The 21,700-nt window shown below is 39.7% G+C and overlaps 1 protein-coding gene across 2 annotated transcripts; it reads left to right on the forward strand.

The window, feature by feature from the left end:
* The first annotated feature begins 3,681 nt into the window (after positions 1-3,681).
* Positions 3,682-15,345, forward strand: LOC131301263 (uncharacterized). 2 transcript variants are annotated; one of them, XM_058327448.1, is made up of 4 exons: positions 3,682-4,402; positions 5,120-5,953; positions 8,284-9,420; positions 12,330-15,345. In XM_058327448.1, the coding sequence occupies exons 1-4, from the start codon at positions 4,219-4,221 to the stop codon at positions 15,134-15,136; spliced, it is 4,962 nt and encodes a 1,653-aa protein (XP_058183431.1). In that variant the 5' UTR covers positions 3,682-4,218; the 3' UTR covers positions 15,137-15,345. The 2 variants fall into 2 exon arrangements, with proteins under 2 accessions (XP_058183431.1, XP_058183432.1); XM_058327449.1 differs by lacking the exon at positions 3,682-4,402 and having other exon boundaries at positions 5,120-5,372; positions 5,474-5,953.
* Positions 15,346-21,700: the final 6,355 nt, after the last annotated feature.

Genomic DNA, 21,700 nt, shown 5'->3' on the forward strand with positions numbered 1-21,700 from the left:
AATGCATATAACTCATGGTTTAGCCACTTACAAATTTGGACATTATGCATTGGAGAGTTTCAAATGGTAAGTGGTGGTTTTTTTTTTTCATTAAACATCTCACTCCGCAAGTGCAGTGAAATTTTTGTAATATTTGAAATAAAAGGTTGTGGATGAATGATATACAAAAGTGATTAAACAAATAACAATTTAAGAAGCCACTCGTCCTCAAGTGGCTCCGCCACTGGCCTCGGTGTTTCTTTTGGCTATTTTTTCTTTTTGCAATTTTTTGTTAGTTTTTTGTCGTAATTTTTGGGATTGATTGTTTATTTCGACAAGAAGGATAAACAAGGTATATAAAAATGTGAACTGAAATTGAAAAAAGTTCATATGTGGCGACACTTCAAACAAATACTACTAGTAGTTTGATATTTTTTTTTGTCTTAAGTGAATTTCTCTATGGTTTTAGTCATAATTTTTTATTTCTTAGATGCATATCGTTGAAACGGATGATTAACAGAAAAAGTGAAAATAAATTTTTTTTAGACAAGGCGAACAAATATATCAAAAATAATTATCCTACACAATGGGCGGTTTTGATTATTTGAGCCTACAAAATCAAAACTGGATCGAACTGGATTGAAACCACAGTGGATAGGACTCTCTTCCGATATGGAATGGCATGCTAAAAGACAGGACCTCTCTTTGAGGATTAAACTAGTTGACTTTAGATTTTATTTCCCCATTTTTTCAAGTTTTAAAGGATTCTTAGGTAGTGCCATTTGAGTTTATTATCATCAGTAGCCATACTACTGAAACTGAAAAGGGCTATTAATTAGGCATATCCTTGGAAGATTCGTTAACCTGTGGATCGTTTATTTATTGTGCAAAAAAAAAAAAAAAAAAATACATCTCACCATGTGTAATTTACAAAATTTCCTCAATGTTTTTGGTATTTGCACAACAAACTCTTTGGGATTTGCCTATAAATTTTTTTTTTAAAATCGATGGGATTATGTAGAACTCAAGGCATAATTAGATTAGTAATCCACACGCGATGAGCCACATCAAAAGGTAGATAGATTTGGTACAATGGCATGCTGTGTATATAACTGTCTTGGTAAGTTCTCGTATCATATTCGCGGAATGAAGTATGAAAATATGCTACAACAAAAATTTAGATTATATGTCATTAATATTCATTTTAGATATGGTCTTACACGTAAAAGAGCAGTGACAGAGGTGATGTAATATTGGATAATTAAAGACACGTGGTGGGGTTGTAATGATGTAATTTGGGATGCCGGTTAGAGAGAACAGGAAGAATTTTGGTTTATGTTAGGAAGAAGGAATAAGAGGATAATATGGGATAAGCATTCAAATTGAGAGCGTGGTAAAATAATTCTAATTGTGCAATCCTTTTTTGGTGCCCGATCCTAGGTGGACAGGAGGGTCCAATTCAATTTATCAGAGTGATTGCCTTCTTGGTCGCATCTTGATGACTTGGACCGTTAGCCGTTTAGAACTCACCAAGAACATTAACTGTGTCAAAACAATCGGATATCAACTTTCATTTTTGCCGGACATATAGGATAAACAGGCTTTTCTATCCGGTGTTGCCAATTTTTAATTTTTTTTTGAGATAAATGTCTTTTTTAATTATATCAAAGATATTCAACTTACGTCAAACAAGATGAATGTCATTTCTCAATTGATGTTCCTTAGGAGCTCTTAAGATGCTCATGATCATCAAGAATGTGAAAGAAAGTGTCTTGAACTAGAGTCATGGATCGGGGAGAATTCAATTCAAATATAGTAGATAAATACTAATAATGGCATAATTGTAAATTTAGAACCATGAGGCAATTTGTTTACAAAAAAAAAATTAATCGTGTTGGTAATGTGCCTTGGTGCCTTTGGCCTAGCGGCATAGAAAGGCGTCAAATTGCCCAAGAAAGAGCTCCTAAGCATTTTCAATGGGAGGAGTCAAATCTTACGTGGAGTTTCACATGTCTAAATTAACATCATAGCTCTCTTCAATCTTACCTTCAAATTATGGTACATGGTTTTGAAAACAAACCAATTTGCTTCAAAATTGGTATCAAGTCTCAAATGTAAAAGTGGTTTTTTGGATTATCAAAAATACCGTTTTTTTTTTAAAGATCTTAAAAGCATATTTGACATCATGATTGGAGGAACAATGTTACGAGTGTCAAATTACCACATCAGCTTTAAAAAAAATTATATTGACATATTCAAATTTGAAGCAAAGGTTTGAGATGCTCTTCGGTTCAAGTAACTAAATAGAGTTATGTTCAATTCGCTGTTGTAATCTAACTTATTAAACAACTTAACGCTACAAATGAGAAAAAAATTATTGTTATTCACAAAAGAAAGCGATATCAAGCCAATAAGTTTTGTCTAACCTCTCTCCATTTTTTTCACCTTATTTTTGAAATTACCTTTTGTTTGGATTGGAATTTGAATTTTTTTAAAAAAAATAGTAAGAGTAATAAGAAGAGAGAGATAGAGAGAAAAATGTTAAAAGTAAGCAAATCTAAGAGCAATCTAGGGAGAATTTTCAATTTATTTTTTTTAAATTGCAAAGAGAACAAAGCAGTACTTCAAAAGTACTTTGCAATTCCAGACTTCAAGTTCATGATACAGTAATTCAATCTTTTATAAACGAGTGAAAAAGAAAAAATGTAAATTTTATTCAATAACGTCAAAAGTACTTTGCAATTCGGCTTATGTACTTTTATCTTACGAAGAAGATAATAAATTTATTTTTGACAAAAGATTATTTTTGTCTAAATTCAATTTTTCAATTGGTACATTTTTTTTTACTTTTTAATTTTTCCTCTTCAAAACGAGACAATAATTCATGTAAAATTGACAATCAAAGACAATATTTTTTTGAATAAAAATAAAAAAAATCTTTTTAAATTATTAAGCCAAAGGCCCAAAACACTTAAGACAGTTTTAATTCATTCCTATCGAAAGTAGTGAATGGTGCATAGGGCTGCAAATGTATCGAACTGCTGAGTTTTAGGAACTCCACAACTCGACTCTACTAAAAAAGTAGGCTCGACTCGTTTAAAAAATGAGTCGGTTCAGTTTTGTAAGAGCTCATCTCATTTAACTTATTTAGGCTCCATTCCAGAAACTTTCTTAAAAAATAAGCAGTTTATTTTACATTTTCAAACAAAAAATAATATAAATAAAAAATAATTTTTAAATTTTTTTTTGCATCATATAAAAGATCTCATCGAGATCTTTCAAACAAGATCCATATTGTATATTTCTAGATTTTAATAAGCCTATAATTTTTGAGCTTGAAATTGCCTTCTTAAAAAATAAGCAGCTTATTTTGATTCTGGAACGGGGCCTTAGTAAATGAGCCGAGCTCGAACACAATAAAACTTGGCTTGTCTTGACTTGTTTGCAGCGCTACCGGCGCGCCCAAAATTAAGGGCATTCACAGGGTTGATGGCTAAAAGCATAGCTAAAAAATACTAATCAAGGGGCGAGAGTAGCAAAAAGCAAAGACAGAGAAGGAAAAAAAAAAAAAAAAAAACAATTTCTACCTTCTTTTTTTTTTGTTCCGATAAAAAAAAAACCATTTCGTTTTGTTTATTTTTTCCCCTTCGGACGCGAAACAAGAATAAACTCTGGTTGAGTACCGCCGTTGAGTCACAAACAATCTCTCTCCTCTCTCTCTCTCTCTCTCTCTCTCTACTCTAGGCTCTCGCTGTCCCTTATCGCCTCACGTGTTCTCTCTTCTTTTCCCCTTCTCCCTCTGCATCGAACCAGATTTCCCTGCGCCCCCAAACCAAAGAGAAATCTACTCTGCACACACAGAAGAAAACTCAACAAGATCAGACCATACCGACGGACGCTTTTTCTTCTTCTTCTCCAAACCCCTAATCCCCCTAGGGCACACTTCTTCCCTTTCCCCAAACCCTACAAATCCCCCATACCTCCTCAACCTTCGCCCTCTCTTCTGCCCCGCGAAACCCTGGGGTTTCGTCCGTGATTGGCGCCGTGCGGTCGAATCGGTGGATTCTTGAGCGAAACCTCTCGTTTCGTTTCCTGGAACCCTAGAGACGTCCAGTTTCGAAGGTTTGTTCGGTTTGTGTGGTTTTTCGGCGTTGTGGTTTTTCGGTTGGATTGGGTTTGGGCTAGGGCTAGGGCTAGGGCTAGGGCTGGTGGGCTGATGCGATTGAGTGGTGGACTTTCATGCCGCCGGAGCCTTTGCCGTGGGATCGGAAGGACTTCTTCAAGGAGAGGAAGCAGCAGCACGAGAGGCCGTCGCTGGATACGGTGGGGCCCGCGTCGAGGTGGAGAGAGACTCCGCCTCACCACGGCGGCGGCCGCGACTTCGGTCGGTGGGGATCGGCCGAGTTTCGCAGCCGACCTCCAGGTGAGTCAGTCCTTTGAATCGTTTTTTGATAACAGTTCTAGGGTTTCGTTTCTGATGCTGGGCCCGGTTTTTTGGATTTGTGTTTCTCAACGGAAGCCCTAGAAACAGATATCCTAGGTAATTTACTTTCTTTGGTTTTGAAACATCTGTCGTTGTTTGTGGTATTTTTTGCCCAAGTTTACTTCTTTCTGATTTTGGGCCCAAGTTTCAGATCATATTTTTTGCTTATGGAAGCCCTAGAAACAGATATCCTGGGTACTTTATTCGACTTTCTTTTGTTATACACGTGTGTAGATGGGTTGATTATCTTTGATTGTGATGCTTCCCAAATCTAGGGTTTTCAGTTCTTATTGTAGCCCCAATCTCAAAATCAAAATTTTTTTTCCTATGGAAGCCTTGGTGACAGTTTAGATTGAGGAATTATTTGGTTCTTACCCAGCTATTCTTCTTTTTTCTCTCTCTTCATGTATGCGTGTACTATCTTGTGCTGATTTTGGTAGTTTGTTATGTTTTTATTACTGTGTACTTTTTGTTTCTGGGTAATCCTCTAGATCTGGGGTTTTGATGCTTGTATTCGGTTTACCGAGATGGAGGACTTGTGTTTCCATGTGAAATTCCTTTCTTCTGTGGGTTATGGGAGAAGTCGTTTGCTTACGTGATGTTATTGGTATCTTCCTCTTTTTAAATTTTTTTTTCTTCGGATTTCATCTGTTGAAGGTCATGGCAAGCAGGGTGGTTGGCACCTCTATTCTGAAGAATCTGGGCATGGGTTCATGCGATCTCGGTCCAACGAGAAGATTATAGATGACGAGAGTTTCCGGCCATCTGATTCTCGTGCAGATGGAAAGTACAGCAGGAATGGCAGGGAAAATCGGGGATCTTTCAGCCAAAAGGACTGGAAGTGTCACTCTCGGGAAAATGGTGGGTCCCCAAACGGCCCCGGCAGGCCACTTGACGCGAGCGATCAGAGGTCAGTTGATGGTATAATAACAGTGAACTCTCATCCTCATTCCGACTTTGTAAACACATGGGATCATGATAAGACTGGTGGTGTCAATGGCTTGGGTACAGGCCAGAGATTTGAGAGTGAAAATTCGCTGGGATCGATTGATTGGAAGCCTCTTAAATGGGCCCGATCGGGGAGTATGTGCTCCCGGGGGTCTGGTTTAAGCAATTCAAGCAGCTCAAAGAGCATGGGTGTGGATTCCAGCGAAGCAAGGGCTGAAGCTCAGATGGGGAATGTCACTCCAGTGCAGTCCCCTTCAGGGGATGTTGTTGCCTGTGCTACGTCTGCTGTTGCCCCATCTGAAGAAACAAGTGCCAAGAAGAAGCCACGTCTTGGTTGGGGTGAGGGGCTGGCTAAGTATGAGAAGAAGAAGGTTGATGGACCTGATGATATTGCAGCCAACAATGAAGCAGGTTATTGTGGTAGAACCGAACCTTTGCAGTTGCAAGCCTCAAACTTGGCTGGTAAAAGCCCTAGGATTGGGGGATTCTCAGATTGTGCTTCCCCTGCTACTCCCTCCTCGGTTGCTTGCAGCTCCTCACCAGGTAAAATGCATGGTTCATTTCACATCGTTTTTTGGCATTTTGTTTTATTTGAAGTTTTCTCTGCATGACTGGGAGGAAGATAATATGTGCAGACTGATAGCAAATCTTGAAATTATGAAATTTGTTATTTTAGACTCGTAATTGACCTTAATTTTACTGTAGAACCTGTTATTTCCATCTAGTCAACGATAGTAACAAACTAGGCGTCGTTGCTTGGTGCAAAGGGAAGAACTTGTTCTAGAAAGTTTGAAATGTGGTTTGAAGTTTAGATTATAATTTTGTGCACAGAAAGATTCTAGAACTTTCAATTTGCAGATTAATGTCATTGTTAACTCTAACTGGACCTTTATTATGCTGTGCAATATGGTTTGAAGTTTGTGATCAGAGCTTGATTCATCAGGTTAGCAGATTTGTGACGCTTTTAGTACCAATTCAACCCTTGTTATGCCATATCCTATGTAGTTTATATCATTAATCTCAATGAACCTAGTGGGCCAGTGGCTAGTTCTTGGTAAATGCATGCTCTCTGTAATTCTGAGAATACAAATCTACCAGCAATTGGGTGACCATTGTACTGGTAGGTTTGATGCCCAAGTTGATTTAGAAAGAAGTCATTTTCTCCCGCAGGCCTTGGAAAAGTCGCACCATAGATGCTCCATTGTAGTATATTGATAACCTTATTGCAAGATAGCCTCGTAAGATGCAGTAAGTGAATAATTTTGCTTACAATAAGCTTTCAAAGTTTCGGATCGTATACGATCATTGTTGGGATGGAGGGGATGTTGTTGGTATTTATTGACTTTTTCTATGTTCCTATCATCAAATCTCAATCTGACTCCCTGGCTGAATAACAAACTGTATAAATTCTGTCCAGTTAGCTGCATTTGATGTTTTTGTTTCCCTCCCTGTTATATGGAAAATGATTGTTATGAGGTTGAGGAAGTATATCTGTGCAACTGGGAATCTGAACACGAGCTGTGTTATCCAAAAGGATGTCTGTTTTACTCTGAGATGTTTTTTCGAAGTGGATTTTATTAACCTCTTGGGCATCAACTTTTTGAGAGAAATAAGAACAAAATCACTTCTGCTGCTTTCACCAACTTTTTAACCCTTAAACACGCTGTAAATTTTGTGTTCTTCCTAGAATTGAACCAAGGCACCAAGTTGGAGTACAAAGCAACAAAAGAACAAGACAATAAACCTAACCACCCATTTCTGCATGGAAATGCGGAGAAGCAGAACCAAAACAACCTAACGTACAAGGAAGCAAAAAACACAGACAATAACTACTTCAATCCTGAAAAATTCCACTTAAGAGCACAGCATCTGGTTCCTAGGGGTTGCTTAACCCTCCTTGGCCCTTGAGTCTGCAACGACCAAACCCAAGACTTATCCACTTGCCTTAGCACATTTCAAAAAATCCTTGCATTCCTTTGAAACCATTCAATGGTAAATGGCTGCAGCAAATGCCAACTCGTATACAGAGAAGGTTGCTCCAATCCTGTGATGACAAGCCCACTCAACTTCTTGTTCCAAACCAGAGGGACTACTAACTACAGCACAATTTGAAAATGCCATCTTGCCCAATTTGTCTTGTTGTCAATATGTTTAAGAGTAAATGCTGTTAATGAGTTGCCTTGCTTTCATGTGAGTTCATTGGTATTTGCTGTGGAGAGTTCTGGAAACTAACTGGTACAGATGAAGCAAACTAATTCCCCTCTTTTGAGCTCCCTCTTATATTATGGTGGATTTAGGTTTTGTTGAGATTCTTTTTGTGGGCAAGCAAGGCTTTGACTTAGATTTGTTCCAGCTTCTTTTTTCTACATTATTCCATTTGGTGTCTTCGTTATAGGGTTACTGGATTTTATGATTTTTTCCCCATCAGTCCATGAAGTTCTCAAGTTTTCTTACTTTCTTTGGAAGGGGGTTGGAACATATTTCTAGTGCCAATTTTACTTTTCTCGTGACAATATGAGCCGTCTTTTTTCCTACGTTGTAAGTTGCTGTAAATTTTCCCTTATTCAATCATCTTTTGTTTCGACGGGCATGTCTTGCTCCGCAATTGTAGGTTATTTTTACCCGACTTTGGACTGGATCACTGGATATTACTCCATGTTATTATGAGTAAGCCAAGATATAGTTTATTTTGCTGGTGTCTAATGGAAAATGCTTTCCTTAGTTGTATAGCTGGTGTAACATGCCAACGTTGCTTTGCTCCAGATATAGTTACAGTGTACCAACATGCTGAGTTACCAACTAGTATCATGTTTGTCCAAATTGTTAGTTTGTTAGGCATCTGATTGTTTGAAGTTTTTGCTGTCTTGTAACAGGTGCGGAGGACAAATCTTTTGTCAAAGCGACCAGTATTGATAATGATACTAGTAATTTATGTGTTTCGCCAAATCTCCAGTGTCAAAGTTATCTTGATGGGAGGGATTTTAACTTAGAGAATTTAGAGCTTACTCCAATTTCTAACTTAAGCTCTTCAATTAGTGAATTGCTTCAAACTGATGATCCTGGTTCAGTGGGTTCTAGCTTTGCAAGATCCGCAATTATAAACAAGCTGCTGGTATGGAAGGGTAACATTTCGAAGGAATTGGAGGTGACTGAATCTGAGATTGAGTCACTTGAAATTGAGCTGAAGTCATTAATATCTGAATCTGGTAAGAGTTGTCCTTGTCCAGCTGCATCCAGTTCTCTGCTCGGGGAATGTGTAGCAAAACCTTGTGAAGAACTAGTTGCTGCCGCCGATATAATTCCTCGTCCTTCTCCCTTGCTGCTTGATTCTTCTGGAGACATGATTGTTGAGAGGGCAGATGGTGGCTTGGAAGACAAACGGGGTCAAGCTGGAGATGAGGACGTTGATAGTCCAGGTACTGTAACATCCAAGTTTGTTGGACTGCTTTCTTCAACAAAGGGTGCAGCCATGTCTGATCCGGTGACATGTGGTGATGTGAATTCAAGTAAATTGGGAAACTTTGAGATGAAATGCTCATTGCGTGGTTCCAATGAGGAAAATACATGTTGTGCATCTGCTTCTGAGGTTGGTTATCAGCTGATAGCTGGCAAGAGTTCTGCTCCTCCTCAAGTTGGTATAAGTTCGCAATGTTACGGAGGTGACATGTTATATGATCAAATAGTGGCGTCCAACAAAGGAAGTGCAAGTAGAGCTTCTGAAGTGCTTGATAAGCTATTGCCATCTAGAACAAGAAGCTTCTGTAGCTGGGCAAGTAATGCAATGATTCAAGAAAAGTTTGTAAAGAGGAAGCGCTTCTTAAAATTTAGAGAGAGGGTTATCACCCTCAAGTTTAGGGCAATGCAGCACCTCTGGAAGGAGGATATGCGATTGCTTTCCATCAAGAAAAATCGAGCCAAATCTCAGAAAAGGTTGGAACTAATTTTGCGTACACAAAATGGCAGCTATCAAAAGCATCGGTCATCCATTCACTCACGTTTTGCTTTACCAGGTAAGGATAATTCTTTCTTCACTTTCCTGTATACTAGTAGTCGTTTGCAACTTTTTAACCTATCATGGTCGTTGAAAAGATGATCACAACTTAATTCGTATAGCCATTGGGATTAGTCATCTCTAGTTTATCTAAATCCATAAAGTCCATTCATCAATCTATTCTGGTTGGGTTTTGTGTAGGCTTAATCAACTCAATTTAAGCTTATTTTGGCATCCCTTGCAAAAATATCTGATTCTCTTTGTCCTTCAAGCTGTCTTAACTTCTATCACGTCTCCCTTTGATGTAAGGGTATTTAAGAGGGGTTTGTTTTGATCAAGGTTGTTAATCCCGTTCCGTACTGGCCGGTATGCACTGGATTGGCCTTAAACCGGTAATCTAGCCTCCAAATTCTGTTCTGGCGTCAATACCGGCGCTTACCGGAGCGTACCGGGTTTTCAGGTGAATCTCGGCCGGGATGATGAAACCGCTGTTTTCGTCCGGTACGTTTCACTGTCTGATCTCTGCAATTACTTCCCAAACCAAGCCTCAACGGCACTTGCCGGTGGTTGAGAAAAGTGAAGAAATAAAGAAAAAATACAGAACAGAAGAAGATGGGTACTAAATGAGACTCCGATTGGTCTTCTCCGTTGTATTCTTGCAGCTCTTGTTTGTCTCTGCAAGTCTGCAACTAATTTCTCATAGATCTGTCAATTTGTCGTTGCCGGTGATATTTCAGAGAGAGAGGAAGAGTGCTGTGGGTTACCAGTGGTTTAAAGCACGCCGTTTGGGAAGGAAGTGGAATAGTGGTATTGAAATGTGCATAAAACGTTGTGAAGAAAAGTTATTGTGTACAACGGAGCACACTCTTTTATCCTACTTCTACTCTTTTTGTAGTCTTATTTTTTTAGCCCACTACTTTTATTTAAGTTGCCAACTCCTTTTCTTTAATTATTCCACATTAATAGTGCTGGGTTAGACAAATTAAGTTTAATTTTTTAACTAGGCATATAATTTTTTAATAAATATTAATTTGTAACGAGGAATCCGAAACGGTACCCGGTATCACACTGGAACCGGTACGTACCGTACCAATAGCAAAAACCTTACCTTATCCAGTACGGTATTCAGAACCTTGGTTTTGATAGAATAAAATATCTGTTTGTGATTCACACAGTAGAACTTTTTAACCTTTTTGTGGTTTAAAGGTGGATTGAGTAAATATATTGTATTCTTAATATTTTAGGTTGTGTAGAATGGTGGTATGTTTCTTAATCTTGATACTTGAAGTTTTGTTGATATATTATGGCATTGGGGATGTAAAATTAATACGCATCTTGCTAGTTTAATTAGGTTGGTAGAGTTTGGAAAGTAGGATTATTATTTTGGACTCGCATTTAATTTCCTGCATTTTCTTCCTTTTCCATTCCTATCGTGCCACAATTTGGAATGTACGTGCATTGGCCATGTGGTTATGCTCATTTGCATGCGAATGACTTCATCACCTTGAAATTGAAAATTTCCCTCCCTTTTCCCCTTCATTTCCACCCCCACCAGCCCCGAAGAAGACCGTAATAGACACAAGTTTGTATTCAGTGGCTGCTTTTATGCAATGAATGTGTTGGTCATTGGCAGCCTTATTATGAATTTGTTCCCTCCAAGTTTTGCGTTCTAAATATAGAGGTATGCTCCCCTACTTAAGACCTTGATTCTTTAGAGAAGATCAAGTATTGCCTGCCACAGACATTGGAAGGTGTTAATTTTGGGTAACTGGTCCGTTGTAGAACCTTGCCTATATGCCACCATTTTTTTGTATTTGCCAAGTTCGCTAAGCAAATAATTTTTCGCGAGAGTGTTTTCTGAGTACTCTAATTCTTCTAGAGGTTTTTATTGTTGACATACTTTGGTGCATACAGTGATTTATGGAGGATTTATAATGTTGACAACTCCCCTATTTTCTCTGTGCTGTCCCTGTCCCGATAACTGGGCAGGGAAGGGGTACTCTAAATTCGACCCTGCTCTGCTCAATAGCCATCCCTAATTTATGTTTTCCTTAAACATGAGGTCAGCATAGCAATTTTCGCTTCGATCTAAAGAGGGCTGAGGATGCTCCCGTTCATTCTTTCGTGTTTATGATGCATTTGCTTAGGACTTGGGAGTCGGGGGAATATATTTAATGTCATCGCGAATGTGGAACATCAGCAGAGTTTGTCTAGAACTTGCTATTGTTCCCATACCGAAGACTTTTTAAAATCTTTTCTGGAGATCTGGTATGTGTATATTTTCTTTTGAGTCATGTCTGGATGAGCAAGTAAACGGGCTTATCTGAATGCCCACTATATTGCCTGCCTTTTCATCATATAGAACTTGTTGGAAATGGTTTTGGAACTCCTAGACAAGTTTACTGGTGCTACATATTTAGAATTGATTGAGCTGGATAGAGCTATACTTTGGCTGTGGTAATATGAACATCAAGGAGCTCTAGAATTTTAATGGCACAGAGTAATGCATGCATTGCTGTTCTATTTTGATTGCTAAATGCTACAATGGCTTAGGCATATTTTTTTCTTAAACATATGTTGATTTGGAAGTGGATGGAAAAATGATTTTGCATAGCTGAATTGGCGAGGGAGAAAATCAATATTTGAGGTTGGCTGAAGAATTTTTGTTGTCCTAGTGTTGCTCAGATTCTGTGGATGTTTTTGGATGTTTCTTTGGCTAATTGATCCAGCTGATGATAAGTTTTTCTAATTCTCTTGGGTCTTAATTGACATTTGAGCTTATGATGTGACTTAGTAAATTTTGGTTCTATGTGATGTGTTTTTAATAGACAGTTTCTGATTTATTCTGAAGTTTTTGTTTAGTATGTTATGGAGTTAGATTTTAGCAGTGGCTTTGTTGTGATCATAATTTTGACTTTTTCCTTGCAGTGGGTAATTCAAGACTAATCCCAACGACGGAGGTCATTAATTTTACAAGCAAGCTGCTTTTAGATTCGCAGGTCAAGCCTTACAGGGATTCACTTAAAATGCCAGCATTGATCTTGGACGAGAAGGAAAAGAAATTTTCCAAGTTCGTTTCGTGGAATTGTTTAGTCGAAGATCCCGTAACCATTGAGAAGGAAAGGGCTATTATAAATCCTTGGTCATTGGCGGAGAAGGAAATTTTCCTGGATAAGCTCACTACTTTTGGGAAAGACTTCAGAAGGATTGCTTCTTTTCTAGATCACAAGACGATTGCAGATTGCATAGAGTTCTACTATAAAAACCACAAATCAGATTGTTTTGAGAAAACAAAGAAGAAACCAGATTTTGGTGGGCAAGGAAAGTCCTACCCCAGTACTAACTACCTGGTAACCTCAGGGAAGCGATGGAATCGGCAGATAAATGCTGCATCCCTTGATATGTTGGGCGTGGCTTCAGCAATCGCAGCTAATGCCGATGATGGTGCTGAAAATCAGCAGAAATGTACATCAAGGTTCGTATTAGGGTTGAGTTGTGGTTATAGAGCACCGCGAGGTGATGATGTCCTTGTAGAGAGGTCAGGTAGCCTTGATAGAGAAACTGCAGCTGCTGACGTCTTGGCGGGTATTTGTGGTTCCCTATCATCAGAAGCAATGAGTTCTTGTGTGACGAGCTCTTTTGACCCTGTGGCTGTTGGGTCTTTGTCAAGACGACCTTTGACGCCTGAAAATGCGCAGAGTGTTGAAGATGACACTTGTTCGGATGAGAGTTGTGGGGAGATAGACCACACTGATTGGACGGACGAGGAGAAGTCTGTTTTCATGCAGGCTGTGTCGTCTTACGGTAAGGATTTCGCGACGATTTCAAGGTGCATGAGAACTAGATCAAGGGAGCAATGCAAGGTCTTCTTTAGCAAGGCTCGCAAGTGCCTTGGACTGGATGGAATTGGTCCTAGGCCTTCTGGCAAGGAGGGAGTAATGTTAAACGACAATGCTAATGGGGGAGGCGGGAGTGATAATGGTTCAGTTATCTGCAACGAGAAATCATCAGGGCCTAAAATGGGTGAGGACACGATTCTCTCTGATTTGAACATAAACCGTTGCGAGTCTGATCCTGCGGAGACCATGAACTTGGAGTCTGAATTGAACATGTCAGAGGATAACAATGGGAGAGGACTAATTGATTGTAAACTGGAGAAAGATGTAGACGGTGACAGTAAGATGGAAAATGGCGTTGATGATGAGTCTGGGGTTGTGGGGCCCCTTAAAGATGCTGTTTTACCTCCTGATATAGAAGTTGAAAGTCGTGAAGCTAGTGGAGATGACAGTTCTTCAGAACCAGTATCTGCTGAAGAGGTTGAAACCATAGCTGTTTGTCAGCATTCTGCTGATAGTCTTATACCAGAGCGAGCGGGGCAACAACTGGCATCAGAGGACAATTTGATGAATGAGCACGATGAAAATGGGGATGCAAATATAAGTGGTCCGATTGACTTGCATGTAAATGTAAATGCGTCTGATGTTGCTGCAGATGCTAATGTTTCTGTGGGATTTGGTGTTAGCACCAAACAAGAGCAAGAAACTTCCGTGGAGATGGATCCTAAGCAAGAGCCTCTGCCCGTTTCCCTGGAGCAAGAGCAAAATGTTTCTCTTGTGAATACCCATTCCGCGACCAAAGGTACATCGACATTAGATATTGAGAAGGTCAGTGAGAAGCAGTGTGTAAAACCACCCAGTGTGGATGATTATAACCAGCATCAGTCTGGCCATGGTCAGATTCTCATGGGATATCCGATACCGACCTCAACCAAGAGAGATGTAAATGGGGATATGAGTTCCAAGAAAATGTCCTTTCAAAGCTTTTCGAATGCAGATAGGAGTTTCCATTCGGATACCTATTCATCGCAGGAATACTTTCTTCAAAAGTGCAACGGTTCAAAACCTGAGAGTTTGGTTGCTGAGCTTCCGTTTGTTTCCCAAGAACAAAAAGGCAATCATTCTAGAGCCCATTCATGGAGTTCATCAGATCCAGGGAAAAAACCATCTGGGAACGGTGATGTGAAACTTTTTGGCCAGATCTTAACACACACATCATCAACTCAGTCGAAGCAGAATTCTACAGGTATCCATGAAAATGAAGACAAGGGGGTTCAAATTCAGCTTCCTAAGTTAACCAGCAATAATTTCAACCAGAAATTAACTGGGACTAACAGTGCTGATGCAAGTTCAGTTCCCAAAATGTTCGACCAGAACAATTATCGGGGGCTTGAGAATGTTCCCATTAGGAGTTATGGCTATTGGGATGGAAATAGAATACAGACTGGGTTTTCTGCCTTACCTGACTCTGCGATTTTACTGGCAAAATACCCTGCCGCATTTAGTAATTACTCTACCACCCCAACCAACATGGAGCAGCAGACGCAACTCCATTCGGTTGTAAAGAGTAATGAACGCAATTTAAATAGCGTATCCCTTTTCTCCAGTAGCAGCAACAATGGAGTAGCAGAATATCTTTTACACAGGAACCGAGAGGGTGCTAGAGTGCAGCCATTTACAGTCGATATACAGCCTCCGCCGGTGGCGGCAAGAGGGGTGGTGGGAATCAATGTGGTGGGAAGAGGAGGAGGAGGGATTCTTGTTGGGGGTGTTTCAGACCCGGTGGCGGCCATCAAAATGCATTACGCGAAAACGGAGCATTTCAATGGGCAGATGCCGGGTGTGGTCAGAGAGGAGGAATCTTGGAGAGGAGGTAAGAAGGGGGATATAGGCAGGTAGAATTTTAGCGGCGAATTTGTTTCTTTGTTTGCCGTCTTGTATCATAGTTTTGTAACAACTTCATTTGCAGCAGATTGATAGGACTGTGGACGGACTCTTTGTGTCCGTCTTTTTGGTTTAAAGAAGGATTCTCTAGGTGTTTGTAATATTTGCAGCAGCTTTGTATTTGTTGTATTTGATGGGAAATACAGAAATAATCTGTTGTGGAAGATTGGGAGGCAGTGGGTAAATTAAGTTTTTGATGTATTCCATCTTAGTGTAGTTGTCCCTCTAGCCCATGTGTTCCTTATTTTTGTTCTCATCTCCTTGAAGGGAGATAGTAGAAGTACTCAAACAAAGTTGTTCTGTGACCTCTGGATCTTTTTCTTGCTCTTTTGTGAATGGTTAGTTAACTGGATCCTCAATCTGTTCTCTGCTTTCAGTCTGATCATTGCTGATTTTGAGTTTGTCTTTTTCAATCAGTTGACTTTCCATCTCGATTTGAGGATTATGGTGGATATGAATTGATTCATAACCTCCTTTGCGACAAGGATCAGAAAGTCCGATAAATCTAGCGATCTTGTGTTACTGTTATCTCTACAATGCGCAGAAAAGAACTTGTTCTTTGCGAAATCTCTGCAACAAACTAACCAGTAATAATCCCAGGCACATGCAGGCTGCAGCATGCTCGGTCTAGATACGGTAAAAATTTGCACAGTAGCATATATTTTCTTTTATTTTCAGTGTAACTATGTGTGTATGGTAAACATGAAGGGAGGTGAAAGTGGGACAATGCTACTCCTGTATGCTGTAGATTCTACTTCGGCATGGTGGACGATATACTTGTAATGATTTTGGTCCATGGGATCAGTATTTTTTGTACTTTTCTCAGTAATAGTAACTGTTTTTGCAATGCAACTTGTGGGCTGCTTCAAAGAATCAGCTACATTCAGTAGTCCCTAAACATTAGATAACGAAGAATTGAAAACACAGTTCTCCATAACTCGTTTGTTGAAACCTAAAGCAATCTTGTAGTTGGACAAAATAAAAAAACCAAAACAAAAGAAAGAGAGTCCAGTGCAGTTGCTAAAAAAAACAGATTTACTGAGTTAAATGCTTGTGCTGGCAGAATGGAACAATTGAGTATGTTAACATACTTGATAATTGAATTATTTTACTGTCTTATCAAGACAACCTAAGAAGCACGTACATGTCTACCGGCCTCACGTATCCGTATCCGACACGTGTTGGTCACGGAAACGACACCCTGCGGACACGTGTTGGACATGCCTAGATACTTGTCCAATGATTTCATTATCTTTCTTTTACTTGCACACATTGTGGATACCCTAGAACATGTTGGCAACACTCTTGAAACATGACAAGGGCACATTAAAATGTTTCTGACGTTTATATGAAATCATAAAATACCTCTATAATACAAATACACTTTACATTTGACGTGTGCCCGACTGTGTCCTAATTTTCGGAGAAATGAGGTGTTTGCGTGTCCGTATCTTGTACCCTGTCTGTGCTTCTTAGAAGACAACACATCGCTGAATGAAAAATCTTCTACAACACAATATACTATGTAAAAACTAAAAAAAAGTCCACCAAATGACCAGATGAACAGATTAGCGTGTAACACATTGAGACACAAGCAGTACAAATGACAGAGAAACCAATGCACCTAATTGGAAGCATACTTCATTTGCATGAGTGAAAGGAAACGTATTACTTGTATCTACAAAAACGGATTAAATCATGAGATGCAAAACAACAGGGAAGGTATACTGGGGGGACATCCATAACGGGAGACGAAAATCAATATATTGCTTATGTAGCTTATCCTTTAAACCTTTGCAACCCGTACCTTGAATCTCATTCAATGATACTTGTCTACCCCATACCCACATCCTTATCACTTTGCAAGATCCATCTTTTCCTTGTACTTCAATAGCTCAGGAGCTTCTTCTTCGTGATAGCTCAAAACCTTCTCTAGGAACTGTATTTCAGGTAAAAGTAGCAATGTCGCCAAGCTGATATCTTTGGTCCCAATTAAACCTTTCAATAACAAATCTTGATAACCTGCACTCCTCGGAACAACCCTCTTCTGCAAGCTCATTGAAATAAGAATTGGCTTTCTTGCCACAAACAAAGATTCCCAACCCATTTGATTTACAAAAAAATCCATCACCCGATTTATCTTTTGCTCTGATGCGGGCCATACACAGTGGATACTTTTTAAAAGCTCCAATAATATCATCATCAGTCCAACCCCATTTCTTATAAACCTCAACCTTCTTTTCCCACGTCAAGTAGTCATCCCCCTCAACGCATAAATGGCCACCACAAATTTGTTTTTCAAAGAATCGAAACCCATTTCCTTAACCTCATCCAAAGCCGCCCTAAACCCTTCGTTGCCCCTTGTCAATCCTGTAGGTTCTCTTCAACTAAAACCTAATATTGGAATTCAAAACACCAGGATCTCTCAGCAGCTCAATATTGGCTTACACGTGAGTTTGCTCTTGCAAAAGAAGCCCAGAAAACATTCTCATAGCACGAACAGTTTTCTCCTCGGATTGAAACAAATCACGGAAAAAAATGAAAGGTGGTATGATTCTGTTTTCCAAGCTTTTTGCCAAAAGAAATGGGGATGCAGATACCATTTTGGCAACATCTCCACTTGAAAGGCCTTTAGACATGAAGAATTCGAGTTTGGGCAGAGTGGATTTATCAGGGTTTCATAAGAGCAGGCGAGGGTGCTTTGCTACGATGTTTGTGATCTGGGTGAATCCGTGTTTCTTGAAGAATGCCAGGACCGAGTCTGGCTTTATCATTAGCTTGAAATTTCAAAAACTTTGATGCTGATAGAACTTTTTTCTGGAGTAAACCCAAATGATTTTGCAAGGTAACTCGCCGCGAACGAGTGCTGATTTGGTGGGGTTTTGAGGGATTCGAGAGATGGTGAAAGTGCGCGGTTGTGAATGAGATGGAGATTACGGGAGGTGGTGAAGCCCTAGCAGCACTTTCATGGTGCAAGGATTTGGGGATAAACATTGATGAACTTACACATTGATGCTTGCTAAATTAGGTGATAATACCTTTGAGATCTTCCCGATTTTGAAAATCTTCCACCTCCAAGACCCTCTCAGATAGATGATGCTGTCAGAGGCCTTTCAAGCGACACCGAAATTCAAGAACCTTACCCAGGTCTTGTGCACGGGGCCAAGGTCCATTTTGACGATTTCAAAACGACGTCGAACGGGTTTACAATTGTCCCTTCTTTCTTTTTGGGTTTGAATTGGACCCTCGCGCGGATAAAAAAATAAAATAAAATTGGATCCTTGCAATTCGAAAAATAAGTATTTACATATTTTCTGAATTAAAGGTGATGTGTTGTGAGAAAATAATCTGTCTCGTAAAACGAAAAATAAGTACTTAAAGAATAAAAAACTTGGCGAAACGGGGCCTAAAGTGGTCCAAAACGATATCGAACGGCTTACATTTAACCTTCTCGTTGAACGCACGAGCAGGTCACGATCGATTACGTCAAAAGCAACACGACATCAACTTTGTGCATTTATTTATTTTTTCAAAGTGGAAAAACAAAGCATTCATTTTAAAGTTCGATTTTGGCCTTGCCTCCCCTCTTCTGCAGTTTCCGTCGTTCCAAATGAGAGAGAGAGAGAGGAGAAAACTTCCCGTATGACGGCAAGACCCTCTCCCTCGATAAACCCTTTCGATGGACAAAGGTTTTTAGAAATTGAAAGAATCGACAACGAATAAAAGAACCAGAACCCATGGCCACTTGTCCATCAGCACTCATCAATCAACCTATACTATATATAAATGTATTTAAAAGTCTCCAAACTCTCATCCCATAAATTTAAGAATTATGCTTTTCTATCTTTTAAATTAAGAGAGAGAGAGAGAGAGAGAGAGAGAGAGAGAGAGAGAGAGAGAGAGAGAGAGAGGGTATAGATGCATTTTTACTATTACACACGCCGGCCTACGTATCCGTTTGAAAGCAGTAGGTGAAAAAAATTCCCACCAACTCCAAGTTTTAAAATGGGAGCAGGGGCTATTCTCATTTCTCACTTCTTCTCTGCTGGTACTATAACTTCACATCAGCAACTCTAATAATGCTCTTCCGCGGTTTTCATGATCTCTCTTCATGGGTTTGTGAGTAACAAGTTCGAATCCGTTTGTTACAGGATTTTGTTCACGGATTTTCTGATACTAAGTTCGGCTATTCCCACCGAATCAGGTAGAATCCGTTTCGACTCTAGAAAACCATCCATCCACTTTGGAACATCTCTTTTCAGATTCTTCTAGAGGTTAGTCTGGTGCCAACAAAAGTTGATATGTCAGCAACACCGTCAAACTCTTGCGCCGGTGAAACATCTACAGATTTTAATCATCAGAAACTTTTCCATAAAAGAACATCAATAACCAGCGGGGCAATTTGGTGGACTACATCCTCGGAGTTTTCTCCGACTCCTACCAAGAAGGATAGTAACAACGGAAATGTTGCGGATCAACAAAAAAAAAAAAACACAACGGAAATGTCATATGCCTGGAACAGTATACCCCTGGAAGTACCTAGTGTCGAAGTGTATGGTGGCTAAAATATACTTCAAACGATTTTGGTCCACAGGTTCTGTATTCTTGGTACTTTTCTTAGTGTGGCAAATGGAAGAATTGAGATCTTTTTCCCCAATCCGCTGAACTCCATTTGAATAAACAAAAACTGAACACAAGGAACAAAGAACATCGTCAGACCAATAGAACATAACCAGCCAATCTGAGCAAAAAAGAAGACGATTATTTTGGCTTTGGCCCTTGACTTCAGCTCGAGGAACTTTTGAAACAAGGCAAATAGTAGCGGCCAAATAGAATCTAGAGAATTTTCAACGGCAACTCTGAGAAGGCAGATTTACCCCGAAAAAATGTCTGAGAAGGCAGCATCTTGCTTCCCAGCCCGCGGCATAACAGGTATATAAGTCATCCCTATACAGATTGAAGACTTGAAGTAAAGCAGTTTGAACAGAACAAGAGAAAGATTAGCAGCAAACACCAAAAAGAGTGAACAACAGATTGCTATAAGTTATTCCTATCAAGAGGAGGAAATAAAACGAGATCGAGATCAATTAGCATTTAGCAGTGATGAGTATATTTTTGGACACCCCTTGCCGAGCTCTGAAAATGTGTCACGTGTCAAGAAACCATTGCTCGGTGAACAAGCTCGACCGTGAGAGTCAATATTCTGCTCGGTACCAGGCGCTAGGCTTGTGCGGTAAGGAAACTCGAGGAACGGTTGGGTCATCCCACACATCACGCCTAAAATCACTCTCCCATGGGACAAGCATAACAGTTATAACTCCCCCACACGATCTCATAATTTTCCATGACCAACCTCCATTTCTCCCATGTTCTCCTACAATCTAGGTACCATCATTCCATGAACAAAACTCCTCCTTCCCCTATTCCAGAAGGTAACCCCACTCACCCACAATTCGAGGTCATAATCGTGGGTGAGACACACACCAGAGCATATTCCTACAAATATGTGCACGGCAGGCATCTTTGCAGGTAGACACTCTATTTTTCCTCTTTTACAATACCTTCTCTCAATCATTCACCGACTAACTTGATCGTTGGAGGGTCCACGACCGGAAACACCACCGGTCCTTGGACTTGTTTTGCAGGAAATCCTTCCCAAAGGCTCTTGGTGCGATCATTCAGATTTGGCAGCAATCCCATCGAAGTGCTCAGATCGACCGTCCAAATTTTGGCATCAACAAGCAGCAAACACCAAAAAGCCAACAGTCACCCATTATGTTTCTTTGTTCGAGGGAGCATTCACTAACCGTGTTAGTCCCAGCACCAATGTATACTAAAAACTGAAAACTCAGCGCATGAGGCTCCAACCTCTTCGGGGAAGGGTCGGATAGATAAACATATGCTACTGATAACTGTCTTTGCAAGCAACTTCTAGGCTGCGTCACTGAATTAGCTAACATTCAGTAGTCCCTGAACATTAGAAAACGAAGAATTAAAACAACAGTTCTCCATAACTCATTAGTTGAAACCTAAAGCAATCTCGCAGTTGGACAAAAGAAAAAAGCAAAACAAAAGAAAAAGAGTCCAGTGTGGTTGCTTAAAGAACATATTTACTGACTAAATGCTTATGCTGGCAGGATGGAACAACTGAGTACATTAACATTCTTGATAATTCAATTATTGCAGTATCTTACCAAGACAACACATCACCGAATGAAAAATCTTCCACTGTACAACATAAAACTGACAAACTGAGAAAAGTCATCACCAAATGACCAGATGAGCAGATTAGCGACATAGAGACACAAGCAGTACAAAGTGAAGGAGAAATCAATGCACCTAATTGGAAGCAACAAATTTCATTTGCACGAGTGGAAGGACTCAAAACAACTTGTATCAACAAAAATGTATCAAATCATGAGATGCAAAATAACTGGGAAATTGAATCATTTCTATGTCAAATTGGTACATTGTGAGGGAGGACATCCATAACTTTTCTACCCCATACCCACATCCTTA

Source organism: Rhododendron vialii, chromosome 9a (assembly GCF_030253575.1).
Source record: "Rhododendron vialii isolate Sample 1 chromosome 9a, ASM3025357v1".
Lineage (NCBI taxonomy): Eukaryota > Viridiplantae > Streptophyta > Magnoliopsida > Ericales > Ericaceae > Rhododendron > Rhododendron vialii.

What these genes read in the sequence shown, in the direction of transcription:
- LOC131301263 (XM_058327448.1), top strand. Translation starts at nt 4,219, where the DNA reads ATGCCGCCGGAGCCTTTGCCGTGGGATCGGAAGGACTTCTTCAAGGAG. An exon ending in TGCTTGCAGCTCCTCACCAG is followed by an intron (nt 5,954 to 8,283) that starts GTAAAATGCATG and finishes GTCTTGTAACAG; the next exon opens with GTGCGGAGGACAAATCTTTT. An exon ending in CTCACGTTTTGCTTTACCAG is followed by an intron (nt 9,421 to 12,329) that starts GTAAGGATAATT and finishes TTTTCCTTGCAG; the next exon opens with TGGGTAATTCAAGACTAATC.